The 23131-nt window shown below is 40.1% G+C and overlaps 1 protein-coding gene and 1 pseudogene across 1 annotated transcript; one reads left to right on the top strand and one right to left on the bottom strand.

Annotated features, from left to right (window-relative positions):
• The window catches only part of LOC102490974 (peptidyl-prolyl cis-trans isomerase FKBP3-like), a 30391-nt pseudogene extending 24040 nt beyond the window's left edge, over positions 1-6351 (top strand).
• Positions 6352-16937: 10586 nt separating this feature from the next.
• Positions 16938-23129, bottom strand: ING2 (inhibitor of growth family member 2; the record flags this gene model as incomplete). The annotated part of the gene is made up of 2 exons (XM_006160473.3): positions 16938-19400; positions 22988-23129. Coding segments are annotated over 2 exons (813 nt in total), but the record flags the coding sequence as incomplete, so codon positions are not given.
• Between the last annotated feature and the right edge of the window lie 2 nt (positions 23130-23131).

The raw sequence follows: 23131 nt of genomic DNA, 5'->3' as shown, positions 1-23131 counted from the left end.
AAAAAAAAAAGGGAAAAAAAAAAAAAAGTAAGTGCAAGCAAAAGGGAGGACAGGGAGAGTGGCTAGAGGCACAGAGAGTCTGACAGTTTGGGTGATGGAAAGATAAGGGCGTGGCTGACCGCTTGTCTACAGGCTTGAGTGCGTCCTTCTCTGATAGGTTATGAGCTCTGTGAGGACATTTTTCTCTGGAGGCCCTCTCTCTGCTCCCTTTTCCATGGTGACAGTTTATTTCATGGAATCCAATGTGCTACTTTCTTCCAGGAATGTTCCACAAGGCAGCCCTAGCAGAGACAACTCCAGTTCACACATCAAAAAAATGCCCTGCAGTTAAAAACGGTTGAAAGGAAGAAATCACAAATTGTGCATGGGACTTAGAATGGCCAATTTTATTTTGTTTTTAACTGAAATCATGTTAGTTAAGCTAAAATATTAGGAGCATCGTAAGGGAAGATGTGATAAAACCGGGTCACTGCCTTGTCCTAGTGGTTAAGGGAAGCCAGATCCCACATAGCCTACCACGGTTCAAGTCTCTGCCCCAGCATCTGAAGAAACAAACTGGGTCAGGACCAGCAGGTGGTGTAATGTTACGTTGCTGGACTCCCACATAGTTGACCATGGTTCGAGTCCTGGACCCGGTGGCTTAAAAACTCACTCTGGACACATGTATGTGCGTGCCCAAGATCCCAAAAGGAGAATGGAGGAGAAGGGACTGTGACATGGCCATCCCCCCGGTGGGGGGATGATTTCTCACTTTCTGTCTCTGTCTCTCTGATGAGTACACACTCCCTATGGCAAAAATCTCTCTCTCTAAAAAGAAAAGAAAAGAAAAAAGAAAAAGAAAAAGAAAAAAAATCATGCTGAGCATGTGTGTGAGCATGCCCCAAATCCTGAAAGGAGGATAGAAATGGGGAAGGCATTGTGATGTGACCACGTTCATTGGAGGGGGTGTTTTCTCCCTCTCCCTCTCTCATTCTCTCTCCCTTTTTCTTCTTTTTTCCTGGCAAGTGCATGCACTCTATGGCAATTTAAAAAAAAAATCTTATTAAACCAAAGTAGTGTGTACAAAGAACTTGAGAGCATGACCCCTATTCTTTCTGGTTAAGTCAAGTTGCTTCTTTGAATTCTCATCTCTCCACTTCATTGTATTCTATAATAAAACTACATTGATGAGTTCTTCAGGAAACATTTTGGGAGAACAGCATAGTGAAAGAATTATACTGTAAGCACAATACGCTAATTAGCTCTGTTCTACTGATGATAAACTGCTGTCCACAGAGTCCCAGCCAGTCTCAAGTGCTTGTAGCTTATTTGGAACAGAGGCTAAGAGGGAAGCAAAAATGAGGAGCCTTCTGTGAAATGTGCCTTCTTATCCCTCCCTCCTCGGAGGTGGGTCGTGTCACTGAGGCAGAAACTCATCTATCTGCCTGGGGGTGGGGGGACTTCAGAGAAAAGTGTTACAGAGAGTCTCCAGTGAGCTCCCACCGGGATTAGGCCATCTGTTTTTTCCAGCTGAGTAACCGCCAGGTTTCCTCATTAAACAGAGTTCCTTCAACGCAGGCCTTTTTCTGTCCCGAGCGCCATGGCAAAGGAGTCCCTGGTTTCTGGATCTGCTTAGAGCCAGTATCTGGGCAACCCATCCAGAATCACACTGAATGAGTTTTCTGGGTCCCAGCTTAGGGGGACACCAGATGTCCGACCAGTGTCCTTGCCCCATGTTGAAAGGGAGGGGGTTGTCTGCCAATTTCAAGTACCTTTCTGAGACAAGGATATGTGTTAGAAATCTGTCAGACTCAAGACAACTGGGTTCTTCTCTTTACCAGAGACAGCTACGTTGTGGTGTGGTGGTGCAGGCAGCTAGATCCCACATGACTAACTGAGTGGATCAAATCCGAGGCCTGCATGTTTGTGTATGGTCAAAATTCTGAAAGGAGAAATGGAGGGGAAGGGGTTGTAGTGGGCCATCCCTCCTCCCCCAGGGAGAAAGTGTTTCCTCACTTTCTCTCTCTCTCTCTTTCTCTCTGTCTCTTTCAGGCAAGTGTATGCACCCTACAGCAAATATTTTTTAAAGGAACCAGCAGATGGTGTAATGGTTATGTCATTGGACTCTCACGAAGTCGACTGCGTTTCAAGTCCCAGATCCAGTGGCTCAAAAGTAACACCAGGTGTGTATGCCCAAGATCCTGAGAGAAGAATGGAGGAGAAGGAGTTGTGGTATGGCCATCCCTCCTGGGGAAATGATTTCTCATTGTCTCCCCAGCGAGCACACGAGCCCTAAAGCAAAATCTCTCTTTTAAAAATTTATTTTAGGGACCAGCAGTTGGTGTAATGGCTATGTCACTGGACTCCCATGTAGCTGACCACAGTTTGAGTCCTGGACCCAGTGGCTTAAACTCACGCCAGGCACGTGTGCGTGCATGCCCAAGATCCCGAGGAAAATGGAGGAGAAGGGATTGTGGCGTGGCCATTCCCCCTGTTTTATCCAGATGAGTAACCACCGGGTTACTCAGGCCAGGCCCTATAGCAAAAACTTTTGCTATAGAACGCGTGCGCTTGCCAGAAAGACAGAGAGACAGAAAACGAGATATCACCCTTCAGGGGGGATGGCCACACCCAATCCCTTCTCCTCCATTCTCCTCTCGGGATCCTGGGCACACACACACATGTGCCTGGTGTGAGTTTAAGCCACCGGGTCCAGGACTCAAACCATGGTCTGCTACATGGGAGTTCAGCGACATAGATATTATGCTAACTACTGGTCCCTAATTTTCTTTTTAAAAAAAGGCAAACAGATCTAGAGTTGATACACTTAAGACCAGAGACACTGGGCTAGATTAACAAAAATTTAATGACATTCACTCACCAAGTATTTATTGAGGACATATTGGGTGAGCACCATTTCCAGACACCGGAAACACAGCTATGAACAGAACACACTTAGTTCCTGTTCTCACAGAGTTTATGTCTTAGTAGGAGGAAACATTCATGTAATCAAATGCTAGGAAGCATAATGAAAAGTGAGAGCAGAGATACACTCACTTTTTCATTGGGGCTCTTTTCTATTTGGATTATGTCTTTACATACTATCTCAAATTTACACAAATTGACGATATGTTTGGATTGATATCACTTTTGCTGGACTGAGGGGGTTAAGTTCAGATCATCTTCCTTTAGTTAGGCTTCATAGGTGGAGTTAGGGAAGAGTTTTGATGGGTCAGAGGAACACAGGACATAGTATAGATATTTGTGGGAGGTGGCAGAATCGAGGGAACAGAGAAACGCGATCTGAGATGAGCGCATTGCAGCCGGAGGGAAGAGTGGTGCAAAGCGCTGTGGTTGAAGAGCACTTGGTGTGCTCAGGGGACAGCAAGGTGGTCCATGTGGCTGGAATCAAAGGAGAAAAAAAAAAAAGAAAAAAGAGTATAGGAGAAGTCAGAGCCTGAAACCAGATTAAGTGGATTCTTTTAGGCCATGAGAAAGACTTTGGATTTTGCTAGAAGATAGGAAGCCATTGGAGGACTTGAAGCAGAGGAGACGGTTTGACTGAATCTCTTTATCAGCTTCAAGAACAATAAACGTAAGCAGCAAAGCTGGGAACGGGAAGATTGATTAAGGGGGCTATTAAAATAGCCCTGGCAGAGGCAACGGGGGTCCAGATGCGGCAAGCAGCCACGGGGCAGTAGGTTGCTGAATCATTTTGAAAGTCAAACCGACAACTTGCAAATAAATTGTTTTCAGAATATATGTGAAAAAAAAAAAAAAAGATTTTTTTGAAGATTTTTGACCTGAGCAACTAAAAGATGGAACTGCCATTTAGCAGGTAAAGGAAGACAAGAAGAGTAAGTTTCATAGCAAGAAGGGAGTATGAAAATCCAGAACCAACATGTTACGTTTGAGATGTCCAGTAGATACACTGAGGGAAATGTTGGAGGTAGCAGAATATGTAAGTCTGGATGCGAAGGCAGGTCTCTGATGTACATCTGGGAGTCATCAATGTATAACAGGAGCTGGATTCCACATGGCTGACTGCACAGTTTGAGTCCTGGATCTGTTGGCTGGAAGATCATGCTGGGCATGCGTGTGCATGCCCGAAGTCCTGAGAGAAGACTGAAGGAGAAGGGAGTGCAGCATGGCCACCCCCCTGGGGGTGATTTCCCACTTTTCCTCTCTTTCTCTCTTTCTGGTTGTCTCTAGCGAGTGCACATGCCCTATGGCAAAAGCTAACAAAAAATAAAATTCACAATTTAAAAAAAAAAAGTCAAATGCTAGCAGGAAAAGATAACGGCAAAGAATTGACAATTCCACTTGATAATGTGAAAGTAGATTCATTGAAGTGCTGGAAAGAATGGAAGGGAAGAAATTGGAGACAAGAATAGACGTTTGAGTTCCTGCACAAAAGTGAACACATACACACACACACAAATGGGACACTGGTTAATAGGGGTTGGGGGACTCCTGGAACTGTAATAACATGCTGTTTTGGTCTATTAATGTGTTGTTAAATACCTGGGACTTAGTAATTTAGAGAGTTTCATGTGGTTCATGATTTTGGTGGCTGGAGAGTCCAAAGGTGTAGAGCTGGCATCTAGCTCACGTCCGGTGCACCACAGCACAGTGGCAAGAAGTGGAGAGGTCAGCAAGTGCATGCCAATAGACAGAGCGACCTAGAATTAATTATTTCTAGCATTTTCTCTATATGTCTTTTTAAGACAAAATTAATCATTAAAATTTATATCACTGAAATATAGTCAATGGAACATAAATACTATACCATATATTTTTAAAAGTGCATGCCAATAGACAGAGCAACCTGCTGGCAGCCATCTTTTGTAACCACCTGCTCTCTGGGAACTAGCCCAGTCTCATGAGAGCGAGAGCTCACTCCCTTCCAAGAGACAGCATTAATCTAATCATGAGGATGCTATCCCCAAGATCCAAACACCATTACATTAAGGACTGACTGAGTTCCCAGTACATGCACCTTTGGGGGACAAATCATATTGAAACCACAGCACATACCAATAGAAAAGCCCAAAGGAAGGGAAACATGGAAATTCAAAGAGAGGGAATAATCGCAGGAATAAAATTCCTCTGCACGACTCCACAGGTTGGCCCTAGTAATCAACTAGTGAACTAGAACAATAGGAGGTTCTGATCAGAGGGTGGGATGCTCACAACCGAAAATGAATGTTTTGGTATGACTTGAAGATTTTGGTGCATGACTGCAAAGTCTAAGGTTACACATGGAAGTGGGTGGCTAAGATGGGCTAGATCATTTAAGATGAGAGTGTCACAGCCAGAATATTGAACAGATGATTTCTACCAATCATTTATAATGATTTTGCTTTCACATCTAAAAAATTATTTTTTAAAGCTATGTACTCACTCATGATCTTTTAAATGTTGCATCATAAGCTTACATGATTGCAAAGAATATTATTTCTGGGGCCAGCAATTAGCGTAATGGCTATGTCACTGGACTCCCATGTAGTCAGCCTCAGTTCAAGTCCTGGACCCAGTGGCTCGAACTCACGCCGGGCGCGCGTGTGTGCATGCCCAAGATCCCAAGAGAAAAATGGAGAAGGGATTGGGATGTGGCCATCCCCCCTGGGGGTTGATTTCTTGTTTTCTGTCTTTCTGTCTCTCTCTGTTTTTCTGAAGAGCACATGTGCCCTATAGCAAACACCTCTCAAAAAAAAAAAAAAAAGAATTAATTATTTCTGGCATTTTCTCTATATGTCTTTTTAAGACAAAATTAATCATTAAAATTTATATCACTGAAATATAGTCAATGGAACATAAATACTATACCATATATTTTAAAAAATCTACAAATAAAAGTTTTTGGTTTTCCCTTAAAATTGTATTTCTATCCCGTTTCTACACAAAGCAGTATCATATTGATATATTTTATCCTTAAGAGTAACTTGATTACATTATACTTCTTTGCTTCAAAAATAAGTATAAACCCTGAGAGGAGAAGGGAGGCGAGAGGATTGCAGTGTGGCCATCCCCTTTGTGAGGTGATTTTTTTTTGCTTTGTGTCTCTGTCTCTCTGGTGAGCACACTAGAGTAAAAATCTCTCTCTCTAAAAAGAAAATTCTTCTGAGTTGAGTTAAAATTACGATTATTAGTTCACAATTGAGTAAAATATTATAAAATCTATAATTATTAAAAATACAATGGCATTAAATATGAAAAAGATTTGGGGATAAGTTTTATGATGCTTTGAGGAAAGGAGGTTTCTCAATATCATACTTCAAATGTCCCCCAGAAGTTCATAAAATTTGACGTAACTAAACTTGTTCCTCTCCACTTTAGCATGGTGTTGAAGACTATAATGCAGCAATATGAGTAAAAACCTGATTATTAGGCCAGCAGGTGGCACAGGATTTAAGGCGATTGGATTGCACATGGCCGATGGTGCAGTTCAAGTCCTGCACCTGCTGGTGTAAAAACCACACTGGTGCATGTGCATGCATGCCCAAAATCCGAGAGGAGATTAGAAGAGAAGGGATTGTGGTGTGGAAGAGGAGGGACTGTGGTGTGGCTATCCACCTGGGGGATGATTTCTTACTTTCTCTGTCTCTGGTGAGCGTATGTATGCACCCTAAAGCAAAAAAAAAAAAAAAAAAAAAAAAAAAAAGAAAGAAAGAAAGAAAGAAAGAAAAAAAAAATTACAAAAAAACCCTGGCTGTTTTCATTGTTTTAGGGTTTCTGTCACCCCAATAGTTGAGGCACTGCATCACAGTAAGATGGTAGCAAGATGAAACTTTTGCTACTCCACTTTTGTGTGTGTGTGTGTGTGTGTGTGTGTGTAAAAAGAGAAGATGATTAAGAGAACAGAGAAGGAAAACTGTTTGGACACCATCCCCACTTGGACTTGATGTCTCATTTTCCTCAGAATAAACATTGAACTATTCTCCAAGTAGCTTTACTGAACAAATTTATAGAGATTGTTACTTCCCAATGTATAGACAACAGCCAATCAAATAATACTTTAACTTACTCTTCTCGTTCCAGGAATAACTTAATTATCATATCCTTCAGAGCTATTGCTCTTCCTGAAGATCTCAACTAACTAAGAAGTGAAACAAACTAAAAGACAGGTTTCTTACTCTTTCATTGAACTGTGGTAGAAAGAGCCAATTTAGAACCCCATCAGAGACTTGTCTGAAGGTAGGACACTTGGGTAATCAGCTGCCCCTTTTCTGTAGACGTCTTGGGCCTCATATATGATTCAGGTTTTAGTTCTATATACAGATGGCATTCCTCCACTCTTTCATAGATTTTTTTTTTGAGTTTTTTTTTCTTTTTTTTTTTGCTATAGGGCACGTGTGCTCGCCAGACAGACAGAGACAGAGACAGAAAGCGAAAAATCACCCCCCCAGGGGGATGTCCCCGCCGCAATCCCTTCTCCTCCATTCACCTCTCGGGATCTTGGGCACGAACGCACACGCGCCTGGCGTGAGTTTTAAGCCACCGGGTCTGGGACTCGAACTGTGGTCAACTACATGGGAGTCCAGTGACATAGCCATTACGCTAACTGCTGGTCCCTCACACATAAAGTATTTCTTACAAAGGTGACTTATGGGTCAGCTCCTTGGCCTGCGGGTTAAGCCAGTCAGATTCCACATGGCTGATCGTGAGGTTTGAATCCCAGACCTGGCAGCTTGAGAAACACACTAGGTCCAGGTACATGAGGACCAAAACTCCCAAAAGGAGAGAATAATGGAGGAGAAGGTATTGCGGTGTGACCATTCTCCATGGGCGGGTACTTTCTCCTCTCCCTCTCTGTCTGTCTGTCTCTCTCTGGCAAGCATATATGCTCTCTAGCAAAATAAATTTAAAAAGTGCTTTACTAAAATCCTAAACTCACTGGTTAGCTTAAAAGGATGAAATGTTTTGTTTTGGGATGTTCAAATGACATAACAGTGATATAAAAATGTTTTAGTCCCTCAATTCCAGATAATTAGGCATTTAATCTACTATTGAAAGAAGATATCTAATTATTTAGGATAAATTTTAGTACAGCAGAAACATAAATAAAAAGAAAATGAGTTAGCTACCTCTGTCCCTTTCCCTTCTCTGAACTAGCCATGGAGAACATTTCCTTAGCTTCCACTGCATAATTAGAAAAGTTCTGGATCATCAGTTCCCTTAAATTTCACCTTAAACTTATTTAGGGTCAGAATTATTCTGAAATAACATTAAACTAACATAGATATAGAAAAGATCCTATATGATACTCAAACACCATCAATTCGAAGCCAAAGCTTCTATAAAGTTGTCAAAATTAAAGAACTATTTAGTCTCTATTTTGCTACAGTGCTTTATAATTACATTTCTTAATCTGTAAGGATTTACTTTTTTTTTTAATTGATAGAAAATAAATATTTGTAATCAAAAAGCAAAGTGTATTCTAAAGATCATAGAAGAAAATTTCTGGTATCAGAGATGTTATGTCTCAGAAAGCCACCAAAAAAATAAAAAAAGAATACAAGTTCATCTTCAAGGCTTGCAAGTGCTATGTGCTACCATTTTACATCCCTGGTAACACAAGTTCTTCTGTTAGAACCAAATACCATTACTTCCTACTGAGGGTATAATTCCATATTGCTATTCTAAAACCTGAACACCTGGAGAGAGAACTAGCCAGTTGGCTAACACTTGTGAATCTATGTGGGAAGTTTCTAAGATTAGTGTACTGTATGAATAAGTTAAGTTTTCTGGCCAAACAAAGTAATTGGATCCTGCTGTTCAAAGCAAATACATAGCAAAACGCTCATCTGAATACAGTCAAGAATAGGGAAGAAAAAAGTCCATGTTTAAAAAACAAAATCCATTTAACTCAAGTGACAGATCCTCTTAAGCAAGACACAAATTTGACCAAATGTTTTTTCCACATACAACAAACTAAAAGAGGGATGCAAGTTACTAGGCAGATTTAGAAGCAAAGAAGCAAGAGAAACATTAAAAGCAGACAAATTTATTTTAGAAACCAGTTGGAGGCAAGTACAGAGGCAAATGGTCCTCCATATTGGACAAGATTTAAAGACAACGCTGTGTGGGCCAGCAGCTGGCATGGCGGTTAAGGCACTGGATCCCACATGGCTGAGTGCGTGGTTGTGTCCAAGACCTGGTGGCCTGAAAAGATGCAGGGCATGTGCGTGAGCATGCCCCAAATCTCCGAAGAATGGAGAAGGGATCATGATACAGCCATCCCCCTGGGGAATCATTTCTCATTTTCCTTCTGTCTTTCTCAGACAAGCACATGTGCCTGATGGCAAACATCTAAAAAAAAAAAAAAGGAGAAGAAAAGATATTGTGTAATAACATGGTGCTGAGTCAAATAGGAGCATATTAAACATATACATGTTCTACTATATGCCAAAACAATTAAAGCCATGTTAATTTAAGAGTGCAGGACAATTTTTATCGGGTACAATTCAAATGTAAGAGCTACTTTAGTGCTAATAGGTTAATCTCATCCTGTTAGTGTTTACGACAGACATGGACATGATCTTATCAAATCTGTGAGGAAATTGTAATTTTTATATTTACAATGGGGACTACTAAATTAAGAATCAACTAGTAAGCAGGTAACTGGGGAAGTTATCGGGATAAGTCTGAAGATTTTCTTCAGGTCTGGAATGTGCCCAAAGGTTATGGTACGACAAAGCTGGCTATGGCAAATTGTCTCAACTCCAGAGAAGGGGAGTCAAGGGACTACCATGTTTTTAACCAGACTTTTATTAAGAAACAACAAACATCTAAATGCCTTTAAATTAAGAAATGCTAATGTTCTCTTTATTTTTTAAAGAATTGTTTTAATTTTTATTTATTTATTCATTTTATTTTAATTTGACCAGAGAGAGACACAGAGAAAGAAAGAGTGAGAGGGAAAGTGAGAAAACAAGCCGCCAGGTCTGGGACTTGAACCATGGTCGGCCATGTGGGAGTGTCCAGCACCTTAACCAGAGTAGAATATGATGGTAATCAAAAACATTCTTTTTTTTTTTTTGGAGAGGTTTTTCGCCATAAGGCGCGTGTGCTCGCCAGACAGACAGAGAGAGATAGAGACAGAAAGCGAGAAATCACCCCCCAAGGGGGATGGTCACACCGCAATCCCTTCTCTTCCATTCTCCTCTCGGGATCTTGGGCAGGTATGCACACGCGCCTGGCGTGAGTTTTAAGCCACCGGGTCTGGGACTCGATCCACGGTCGAGTACGTGGGAGTCCAGCGACATAGCCATTACACTAACTGCTGGTTCCCTCAAAAAATTCTTTTTACATCCTTTTGAGTTTATCATGCAAAAAGACTCAGTTTGGTGTTTAGATGCCTTTTACCCTGACTTATTTTTTGCTATCACACCTTTTAACAAAGTAAGGGTAGATTTTGGGCTGTTTTCATAGGCAATACTGCATGACTAGAATTTAATAACACTGATTGGTTTTCATTGTTTTAAAGTAATCTGTTTACAGAAAGTGATACAAATTTTCCATTTGCCAAAGTGGTATGTTTTTTAAAATAAATTTCTCTCTCAAAAAAAGAGTTTGAGGGGCAGATAGTGACACAGTGGTACCACATCTGGATCCAGATGGGAAAGGTTGTGGGTTCACATCCCAGGATTTCTCTGAGCACACTGGTGCACACACAGATGCCTATGACCTGGGCTGGCTGAGCCTGGGCAGATTAAGGCATGGGGACTCCGTTGGGTGTGCCTGTGTTTGGCTCTGTCATAGAATAAACAAACTTTAAAATTTTTTGTTTAACTGACAGATAATGTGTGCTCACAAGATAGACAGAAAGAGAAGAAATTACCATCCAGTGGGGCAATAGTTACACATGCCCAGAGTGTTCTTCACACCGCCAAGGCCAAGATTCAAACCAGTCAGCCATGTGGGATCTGGCTCCCTTAACCACTAGGCTATGGGGCCTACCCCAACAAACTTTTCTGCAATAAATTATTTTAAGTATTGAGTAACTTTTGAGTAAATAACATTTTAAAATATAAAATCAGAAAGGTATACAGAAATATAAAATCTACTAGATCTTTCAATGTCTGAATTTTAGAAAACTCGGGACCAGCAGTTGGCGTAACGGCTATGTCGCTGGACTCCCATGTAGTCAACCGCGGTTCGAGTCCAGGAACCAGTGGCTTAAACTCATGCCAGGTGCGTGTACGTGCGTGCCCAAGATCCCGAGGGGAGAATGGAAGAGAAGGGACTGTGACAAGGGCATGTGCCCTATATGAAACAACTATATATATATAAAATATATATATACACATATATATTATATATATCAATAGATATTATATAGAGGATATATCAGTAGATATATATATAGTATATATCAGTAGATATATATATATATAATATATAAAATATATACCTAGAAAAAATATATATCAGTATATATATATATATATATATAGTCGTATATTATATATACCTGATATGGTATATGTGGAGGTTAAGGTGGCTAGATCCAACATGGCTGATAGCATGGTTCCGATGCCAGACCTGGCAGCTTGAAAATCACGTGCCTACATGCCTCAAATCCCGAGAATGAAGAAGAGATTTTGGCATAGCCATCCCCACTAGGAGAGTGATTTCTCTTTTTCCCTCTTTGTCTCTGGCGAGTACACATGTCCTACAGTAAAATTAAATAATAAATTCAATACGCATGCATACTTTTAAAATTTGCTATAGGGTGCATGTACTTGCTGGAGACAGAAGTGAGAAAGCATTCCCAGGAGAGGTGGTCACACAATCCCTTCTCTTCCATTCCCTCGTGGGATTTCTGGGTACACACGTACACATGCCCAGCATATTTTTCAAGCAGCTGGTCTGGGACTTGAACAGCACAGTTGACAATGTGGGATCCAGCCAACTTAACCACCACGTCCGACTTAAAATATATTTTTCATGACATCTAACTACAAGGACTTGATTTATAGAGTAGAAGATAAATCAACTGTCTGGCTTATTTACACCAACACTGTTCTTGAAGGCTTGCTCCTCTCCATTTCAGGAGGGGGACAGAGTCCTCAGAGGAAGCCACCTGCTGGGTATATAAAAAAGACTGGAAGATGGAATTTTTTTTAGCTTACTATAGATCTTGAAAGTTTGCTTCTCCTTTTTCACAACTGCACCCAGACAATACAGTGAGCCTTCAATCAGCTCACTTGAATTACGACCCAAACCTTTTGTTTACCCAGAGATCTTACCAGCAATCCCAGTTCATTCAAAATCCCAAGAGGAAAATGGAGAAGGGATTGTGGTGTGGCCATTCCCCCCTGGGGGGTGATTTATCGCTTTCTGTCTGTGTGTCTCTGGCAAACGCATACGCTCTATAGCAAAAATCTCTCTCAAAAACAAAAACAAATAACTGTACACCAGAGTGAACTCCATCTTTTGAGTCTACTTGGTTGCTTGTCCCGCTCTCCTAAGTGACATTGGGCACACATCTCTTAACTTCTAAGCACTTCCATCATCCCTTCTGCCCTCTTAGCTCCTGACTGGGAAAAGTGGGCGCTATCAGAAGAGTACAATCTCATTTCCCCCACTACTAAATTTAGCAACCAAACTGCATTCACCTGCATTTACTCCAAAATCTAAGCTCCCAGAGGGAAAAGATTTTATTTTTGGTCACTGCTTTATTGCCAGTATCCAAAACAGTGCCTTATAAATAGCATAGGAAGTATTGGAATAAGTATTGAACACTGCCTTCCCTGTTGACATGAACTGTCCCTGTGCCTAGATCCCACTCCTTCATGTCTGCGTATTCAGGCTTCATTCCTGCAATAATCACCCTCCCCTAGGTTTCGACTCATTTGTTGCTTTTTATATCAAAGCCTGAGTTGTCTATAGCTGTCCCTACTTTTATTTCCTTCTGGTCACAATCCTTTCTAACCAGACTTCCATCCCCTAAACGTGCAGATTGTTAAACTCAACAATACCCCTAATCTAATGGTCAATTTTTGGGCTCATCTTACTTGAACAGAAAGGAACAAGGAACTTCTTTTTTTTTTTTGGAGAGATTTTCACTGTAGGGCGCATGCGCTCACCAGACAGACAGAGAGACATAGAGACAGAAAGCGAGAAATCACCCCCCAGGGGGGATGGTCACGCCGCAATCCCTTCTCCTCCATTCTCCTCTCGGGATCTTGGGCACGCACGCACACGCGCCCGGCGTGAGTTTTAAGCCACCGGGTCCGGGACACGAACCGCGGTCGACTATGTGGGAGTCCAGCGACATAGCCATTACGCTAACTGCTGGTTCCCCAGAAAGGAACTTCTTGAAACTTTCTCCTCATTTTTATCTGAGAGCTCTCAGATGGCATCTTTGCTAGTTCTCCCCCCTTTTAAAAGCTGGATACCGGGACCAGCAGGTAAGACTCCCACGTAGTAGTTTGAGTCCCGAACCTGACAGCTTAAAAACTCATGCTGGGTGCATGTGTGTGCATGCCCAAAATCCTGAGAAGGGATTACAGTGTGGCTATTCCCCCTGGGGGCTTACTCCTTGCTTTCTGTCTCTGTCTCTGGCGAGTACACGCAACCTATAGCAAGAATGTCTCTCTCAAAAAAAACTGGATATCAGAGTGAACTGCCTTTGAATCTACTTGGTTGTTACCCAAAAAAGTGAGTCCTTGAACCAGCAAGATCCTCATCACTGAGAAACTTGATAGAAATACAGACTCTCAGGCCCTGCAACAGACCTAATGAACCCAGCCCGGCATTTTAACAAAATGGAGTGACTCATGTGCATGTGAAATTCCAGAAGCACTGATCTAATTGTCTGAGAAGTTTCAGTCATGACTTCAAACTCCATTCATGAAATGACCCTCCAGATGTTTTCTCCTGTCTCCTTTCCCAACCTGCCATATGCAGGATTCCAGGCTCAATTCTACAAGAGACCTCAGGCATCTCAAACCTAAATGCAAAACCAAAATTTGATTTTCCTCTCAGGCCAAAACCTTAATAGTCACCCTTGTTATCTCCTTAGCGTCCGATCCTTGGGCCCAAGTCCTATTGGCTTTACCTTTAAAACAGAGACAGAGTCCAACCGTAGATGCCACTTCTGCTGCTGCCACCATAGTCTAGGCCATGAACATTTTTGGTGCAGACTTCTAAGTCTCCCAAATCTCCCTATCGTCACCTAGGTTCCCTACAATAAATTCGGCACTCAGTATCCAGAGTGATCGTTTAAAAAAAATACAAATCAGGGCCAGTCTAGTGGCCTACTGGTTAAGGGAGCCAGATCCACAACTTTCTTGTACATGGTTGTGGTTCAAATCCCAGCCCTGGTGGCTTAAAAAACACACTAAGCACATGTGGACAGGATGGAGAAATGGAGAAGAGCTGAGGTGTGACCATGCCCCAGTAGGGGGGAGGTGGAGGGTCCTTTCTTCCTCTCCCTGGCAAATGCACATCCCTCTGACAGACATAAAAATTTAAAAATAAAAAACTTTAAGTTAGACCACAGATCAAAACCCTTAAAGCCCCCAACTTTCCTATCGTAGCTTCCAAAAACCTACCTTTCTGAATCTCTGTAACATATACTCTAATACCATTTCAACCTGACAAGCATGTTCTACTTTTCCCTCCACCAAATCTTTACCTGCCTCACTTCCTTACTTCTGTTCTCAGCTCTAAGGTTACTTCAGAGAGCTTTAATTACCATAATTAAAAGATTAACCATCCTTTCCGTCACCTTCTTTCCCTTTATTCTGCTTTATTTTCCTTTTCTCATTCCAAGTTTCCTGCCATATACATCTGACTCATCCACTAGAATGTGAGCAGACAGTTTTTCTTTTTACATCACAACTGCTTAGAACAGCGCCTGGCAAGCAAGAAGCAGTCAAGTCCTGAGCATTCAAGTACTGGCCATGGAACTACTGAAGGCAAGGAATGAACTCCCATAGTCAGCCCACGGTACCTGCTGCGTTTCACAACCTTGAATTCAACCAACCACAGATTAAAAATATTCAGGAAAAAAGTTTCCAGAGATGCAAAAAGCAATTGGATTTGCTGCACACTGAGTACCACACGAATCGCAGAGATGCAGTGATGTGTAGGCACAGTTATCAGGACTGTAAGACAACTTACACAGGAAGATGTGTATAGGTTATACACAAAGACTATGTTGTTTTATATAAGGGCTTTGAATATTCTCAGATTTTGGAATCCAAGAGGGTAAGGGGTGCTGAAACCAATTCCCTGACAAGGGATAACTGTATATGCTTCAATGTTGCACAAACCTAGATGTAGAGAATCTACCATGTTTTCAACAAATTGACATTTACAAAATGTGGTAGCAGTTTCACAAATTTTCTATACATCAGAATGAAGATCTTTGAAAAAATTCTAATGCTTAAGTCACATTCCATATGAATTAGATCACAATTGCTGGCGATAGCACGTAAGAATCTGTATTTCTTTTTTTTTTTTTTTTTCTTTTTTTTTTCAAACTATCAAAGTAATCCCAATGTGAGATGGCTGGAAATCTCTGGCATATAGAATGACTTGGTAACCACGATACAAGATAGTGTGAAGTGGGGTCTTCAAAAAGTTCATGGAAAATATTATAAATATTATTAAAAACTATGAGCCAGGCAGTGGTGTGGTGAAAGCACAGCTGGATCCACATGGAAGAGGTCTTAGGTTCACACACAGAACCCCTCTGAGCATGCCAGGCTCTTAGGCATTTGCTCATGATCCTTGCTGGCTGAGATTGAGGGGATCACAGCATGATCCTGGTGGGGTTCCTGTTTCTCTCTCATGAAATAAATAAAATAATAAACTAAACTAAACTAAAAGGCCTAGCCTGGTGGTGCAGTCAGTAGCAAATAGAACTGCAATGCTAGAAGCTTTGGCCAGCCACAAGTCCCCAGGTCAGCTTAACATGCCAGCCTTGTGAGTATATTCCCAAGATTCTGACTAGCTGGAAGGCTGGAACAAAGGAACTGAAGCATGAGGAGACCCTGTCAAGGGTACGTGTGTGTTTGTCATAGGGCAGGCACCACCACGCCCCAAGGGTACGTGTGTGTTTGTGTGTGTGTCTCAAGGGCTGTGCACTATCATAAATAAAATTTAAAAATGCAAGAAATGATGTATGGATTTAAAAAAATTTTTGCATTAAAATGTTTGTTTGAATTGCCAGAGGGCACATGCACTCATCAGAAAGTCATGAAGAGAGGGCAAGTGGGAGAAAGCACCCCCCAAGGGGCGTGGTCATCCCACAATCCATTCTCCTCCATTTTCCGCCCCCTCAGGATTCTGTCCATGCATGTACATGTGCCTGGCATGATTTTTTAAGTCTCCAGGGCTGGAAGTCTAGTGGCAGTCACATGGGATCCAATTCCCTTAACCACACTATTTCCCCAACTTCCTGAGATCCCCTCATATGGAATACAAAAATATCTAACACAAAATCTCAATCATAACATATACTATTTTAAGACTTTTTCCTAGCGACATAGAAAACAAAAAGAGGGGGACCAGCAGTTAGCGTAATGGCTATGTTGCTGGACTCCCACATAGTCGACTGCGGTTCAAGTCCTGGACCCAGTGGCTTAAACTCACGCTGGGGGCATGTGTGTGCATGTCCAAGATCCTGAAAAGAGAAAGGAGGAGAAGGGATTGCAGTGTGGCCATCCCCCCTGGGGGGTGATTTCTTGCTTTCTGTCTCTGTCTCTCTTGTCTCTCTCTGCCTGTCTGGCAAGCGCATGCGCCCTATAGCAAAAACCTCTCCCAAAAAAAAGAAAACAAAAAGAAATTTATACCAATTATTTCAAAAACTAGGTCTTAAAGATAACATAATTCTCCAAGCTTGTTTTCTAGCCAAATTTGGGCAGGTTATATCAGAAAGTTTATTTTTTTCCTCCTAGATGAGGCAAACTGATGTATGGAAAAATGGTGACTTCTATATATTTCACATCTGAAGGCTTTTGAGGACTTGCACATATTGGTACTTTTAATGGGGTTAGGTATAAATAGCTCTATTCTGATTACATGGCTGTAACTGCTAAATAAAATTCTATTTGTCAAGAGAAAAGAGGACATTTTAATAACTAAGTTAAAATAAATTATTTATCATGCTAACATTTCTCATTCATGAAGTGAGTCAATCAAAATATCCTCAGGGAAGAAACTATTCAAATATATATTTACCCATCTCTAAGCTCACTTTGAAACTGTCTTCATATCTCAGAATGAAGTATAAAATTAAAGAGAAAAACAAGTACTTTTGTTATAAAAATCCTCACCACAGTGCAAATACTATAGATTTCATAAGAACTTAGAAGAATATTTCAAACAATTCATTTTACAGATGAATGACTTGACACCAAGATGAAGTGAAATGTTATGTCTAAGAGTCACACAGGAGAATTAGAAAAGAAAAAAAAAAAAAGTTTTCCTCCAAACAAATAGATAGCATTTTTCACATGTTAATCAAAAAGAATCAAGATCATCAGATTAGGAAGAAATAAGGAATATAAAGTATGTTACACATGGATTTAAAGGACTAGTCAATCTGTGCTCCAAAACCAAAAATTTCTCCAAACACATGGACATACATCCATCAAGGGTCTCACCCTTAAAATATTCTAATCTTGGAAAATTCTATTTACAAATACATTATTAATTGCATTGATATAATGAAATTAGTTCATTAAATGTGAAAACATTAAACAGCACCAATACCAGAAAGTTAAGAAGGTAAATACACTATTATTTAAAATAATGTATAATCACTGATTGGAACAGAAATAAACTATATTCATTAGCAAAATTATTTAAAACAACTGTTTGACATAAAGGCAAAACTTAAAGACTGGTATGTTCCCTTTTCCCACAACAGACCTGTGGCTGAGCATCCCAGCAGTAGATCACATGGAAAATATTACTTATCAAAATGCATTTTTTAATTGCTCAACCTTGAGGTTTGATACTACGTAACCCAAATTTTGCCAAAATAAGCCAATGGTGGCATCCTTAATACCTTAACTACTCTTAACTGTTTCAAGTAAAACAAAGCAAAACACAAAACAGCTCCTTTATTAAGCACTGGATTAAATGTATCTATGAAGAAGCAGCAAGGCATTTACAAATGAGCTACTGACAGTGTATCAAAATGCTACTAAGGAAAATACAGCAGCAAATACTCTAATAAAGAGCACATTATTCCACATGGAATCCCAAATTCTTCTTGTCTCTAGTTTCTTAAATTCCTGGAGAACTAGAGATGAGTAAGTGTATTGTATAAATGGGGCTAGAGAAAAAGAAACTCTGAATAGTATAGTGTTCAGATTTTAAATTAATCAAGATAATTTGATGCTTACAGAGAAATTCCAACTATATCTAATTTTTTAAGCACACAGAACTGCTAGCCAGCTTATGTGTTTACTCAAAATATAGCATTGCAGTTTTAAGTGAAAATGAAATAGGCATGTTTTGCAACGTTTTCATAATGTTGACACCACCCTTTCCCCATTCCCTGCTCCTTTCATCAGGTGATCTGAAGACTACCTGGTTTAAAATATTTGGTAATTCAGTGCAGAAAATTAAGGTCACAGACAAAGTACAACAACTTTTAATACACCATTAATACTAATGATTAAAAATTATTGCATAGTCTTATGCATTTACCCTAAAACATTTTCTGAAAGTAAACGAATAATATAAAAGACAAATAACCCTTTAAAACGTGGATGGCCTTTACTACCTCGATCTTCTATCCTTTTTTGTCTTTTCAGTACTTTTGTCCATTGTTTTCTCATTATCTCCCCTGCACTTTGGGCAATACCACTTCCCCTTTGGTTTATAGGTAAGTGAAACACATGAAAAGTGAAACCATTCAATTGGACACTGTTCATTGTCACATCCTATCATTTCCCCATAAGACACTTGGTTACATAAGCAGTATGTAGGTTCATTGGGATCTATTGCAAACTCAACAGGTGAAGCTTCCCTTTCTTGTTTGGCCTTAGAGCGTTTCTTTTTCTTGGCTGACTTGGATTTCTTTTCTTTAGGTGGCTGATCATCACAGTCTTCAATCCCATTTGTCATGTGACATAAATCACGGCTTTCACTGGTTCGCTGTCTACGGGGTCTTCTTGAAGATCTTTCCGGTTGGCTGGAATCCAACTTTGCTTTGTCTGAAGCTCGTTCACTTTCAGCAGGATCTTGGAAACATTGTGAATGTAATTCCATTTGTCTTGCCCGATTTTCCACCAATTCGAGCATTTGTGTGACGATCTGAATTTTTTCATCTCCCAATTCTTGACTATTGATTAATGCTCTCTGGAGATGCTGCTGTAGGCGTTTTTTCTGGTTTGAATCATCTTCTTTCTTATATTTTTCATAGACATCATCAATTTCCTTTAATGTTTCTAAAAAAGAAACAGTGGAGACATTATCGTGTGTTAGCACATACATCATTTTCAAGTTAGTTATTTTTCACAAAATTGGTGGTTGGGACTCAAACCAGGAAACCACACTCTACAGTATGTATGTATATATTAGAAACATTATCTCCCATATACCAACCATATTACTCAATAGGAAAGTATATTTAGAAATTCACCAATAAAAAGAAAGAACACAAAATTCTAATACTCATTTATCTATATTTAAAAGGAATAAGAGATCTGTAAACAATTATTATCAAAAGTATTTCACATGGGCAGGAACACTGTATGCCACTTGAAAGTCTACTTAGTGCCATATTACCTACACTTCATTTGACCCTCAAACAACCCTCTGTGTAAAATTTACATGCTGGGTTTTAGTTGTAAAACTTAAAGGGGTTCTGAGACTAGGTTACAGACTACTGCTCAACTGTGTTTATAGAATTTACAATTCAGTGACTTCTAATGACCCCTGAGAGACACTATACCTTCACTTTCACATCATACACCTGGACAATCTTAAACGAAGCAAACATAAGCAACTCCTAACTTCCCACTATCTTAGTTTTAATAGCTCTTTTATTTTAGCACCACATGGAAAAATCTGGAAAATCAAACTATTTCCAGAATAGGTTTTTGTTCTGACATGAATTGACAAAGCCACTAATAAAATTATAGTAAAGTCAGCATTGGATCACTCTGCCTTTGTAGATAACTCAGCAGTTGATCTAAGCTTTTTAAACTGCTGATTTAGTTTTATTGCACGTGGGACACTTTTATAAATCAAATAAAAATGCCTGACTTACTAGAAAGCATGCGAAAACCAAAAATACAGCTTCAGATGTCAGCAAAAACTTAAGATCTGCTTTATTGAAAACTGTTCTATTTCTTATACTTACAAGGCCTAATGCTATCTGAAAGAGATCTGTCTTATTAAAGGTAGAGAAATGAAAATTAACCTATCTCACCATATGACATAACATTGTTATGTATTGCAATATTAACCAGAAAAGAAATGTTAGACAAGTAAAAGATATACACTGGGCAAATATTTAACACGACTCTTCTGAATTAGCTCCTCCCTGGAAACTACATGTACTCACACTTGGTGGACAACTGTTCAACCTGGGATCATGACAAAGTATTACCATACAGCTGAGGGTACTCACACCTGTGTATTTTGAACAAAGTTCTTATCTATAACCCATCTGCTCAAAGAAGCATCTAAGTGGATTTCTTAGGAAACTAATTTTCTTACAGGGAAAATAAGGAAATTAGATTATTTTCCACTCTGTCACAAGAAAAAAAAAAAAATGAGGATAAAAAGAGGTAAACCTCATCTCAAATATCCTGTATCTAATAATGAGTTAGAAACTAATATTACATAATGTATCACACTAGCACACTGATACATGAGATTTTTAAAATTCACATTTTAAAGACATTTTAATTATGTGCTTAAAAAAAGAAATGAACATTTATTCAGCTCCTTCTATCGAGTAAAAATATTCTCAAACCCATCATTTCTACATGTGAAGAAAATTAAACTCAAGGACTAAGAACCCCAGACTAGGGAAGCTGTCAGAGCTGTGTGGTTGCCACCCCAGTTTAAGCACTTTTTATTTGTTGTATGAAAGACATTTAAAATTAAGTATTAAATTTTAATTCAACAGCTAAATTATTTGATAATAATTTCTTACCTTTGATAGTAATTTTTTTTACCTAAGAAATCATAAGCAAGAATACTGGAACAAAAATTAAGGTAAGCATAATTCCATAATGAATTATTCAACTGTGAAATTGTTGACTTAGTTCTACTAGAGGAAAATCAAAGCCCAAAAAGGCAAATAAACCTTCCTATCTTCGCTCTGTAATAAAGGTGCTTATTGTTCAAAAAAAAAAGAAACTGTTGACTTATTTATCTGTCTCATAGGTTCTTTAATAGTTTCTGAAAGTGCCTCAAACAGGAGAGAATTTCTTTGACTGCCTATGTAGCAATATTTATACTACTAAATACTGCTATTAGATTAAGTATTAGATCCAAAGCCCCCAAATACTCAAGAATGAATGAAGTAAAAACAAGTAAAATCTGAACCAAGAACATAAGATACAAAGCTAATAAATCTAAAATTGTGAAAGTGAAGAGCTTAGTAATCATGTGCATAGAGCAAAAACTAAATCACTGTTTTTATACTAATCTTCAATCACAATTTTAAAAGTACTTACGATATTTACAATATCTCTATCTTATAAGGCCTACTATATTATTTACACGTTCAGAGCTACTTATGACAATCAGATGGTAGATTTCCCAGTCAACAAATGATAGTGTCCCTCCCCAAACAGCTTAACTTTTGTGAAAGCAAACATGTGCCTTTAAGAAGATATAAAAATCTGCGCACTTTGCAAACTTCAGTGTTATGTGAAAAACTAAAATGTTCAACATACAATTTTTAAGCACCTATGTGTCATTTTAAAGTTACCATTTATGTACACACTCCATATCTAGAAAACATACTGGACTTCTTTTTTTTAAGTTTAAATAGTTTGAAAATGAGGATATACATCTAAAGCAACAGGCTCTAGAATCAACTATTCTACTTTACTGGACAAATAACTATAGTCTGTAAACTTTAATTTTTCTGGAAAACGAGTTTTTACTTCCTAAGTTCTGGACCGGTGCAGCAACTGACGAATAGTAAGTGATCAGTATTCTCTTTTCCCAGCAGGGATCAGTCCTATCAATCACGGGGATTCAGAAAACTGAAATAAAATGTATAGACTCAACACAGAAATACTTAAATGTTCTAACATACTACTGGGCTAAAAATGTCACCTCAGATGTGGTGGACTCCTTAGAGACTTAATCACAGGATTAGTGACGTGTCTCGAAAAACAGACTGTCCATGAAGTATCTAAAGTCTGTATGGTTACTTCCACGTTGTGTCCAAGTTCCGTTCCTTGACCGAGGATTTTTAAACGCAAAACGTCTCCCTATTTACACGTCTCCCCTCCCATTAGCAGGCGAAAGATCCATTAACGACGGATGATAAACGACCCTCTCCATAAGATACGATGATTCTCTGAGCTAGTTTTTTGGATCTGACCACAAAAGATGGTTTGCACCACCTCGCTTCAACTTGGTGACCCACGGACCCGGCAGGGAAGGGACGCCAGGTGGTTGCCCAGTCAACCAACCACTTCCTCCTGAGGCCCGGAAGTGACACATGGCCCGGGACCGACGCGGTGCCAGGGTCAGCGACAGTGCTCGCAGCTGTGTCCCCATCCTGATTAGTTGGCTGAAGCAGAGGGAGTGGAAACAGCACACGTGAAACAGGCTGCAAACGCCGATGACCCTGCCAGGACCCAGCGGCGCGCACTGTGCAGCTTCGCCTCAGCCCCTTCAGCGACGGTGACACTGCAATCCCTTCTTTGTTTCTCATTCTGTTGGAATTTGGGACACACACACACACACACACACACACACACACACACACACCTCTCCCTCTCTCGGTCTCCCTTCTTGTAGTCCGGGCGGGGGTGTCCCCCGGCAGCAAACACACACTCACCCCTTTCTCTCCGGGCCCGCGGGGACCCCTCCTCTCTTAACCACTGGGCCGAAGGAGCAGGGAAAAGGCTACGGCACTCGGCGGCCCGGAACTTTCTCCCGGGCGGGAGAGGAGCGGGCGGCCGGGCTCCCGAGCCCGAGCCCG

Source organism: Tupaia chinensis, unplaced genomic scaffold, assembly GCF_000334495.1.
Source record: "Tupaia chinensis unplaced genomic scaffold, TupChi_1.0 Scaffold000685_1, whole genome shotgun sequence".
NCBI classification, from domain to species: Eukaryota; Metazoa; Chordata; class Mammalia; order Scandentia; family Tupaiidae; genus Tupaia; species Tupaia belangeri.
The sequence above is the reverse complement of the archived record's forward strand: the minus strand, read 5'-3'. Positions and strand labels throughout refer to the sequence as shown.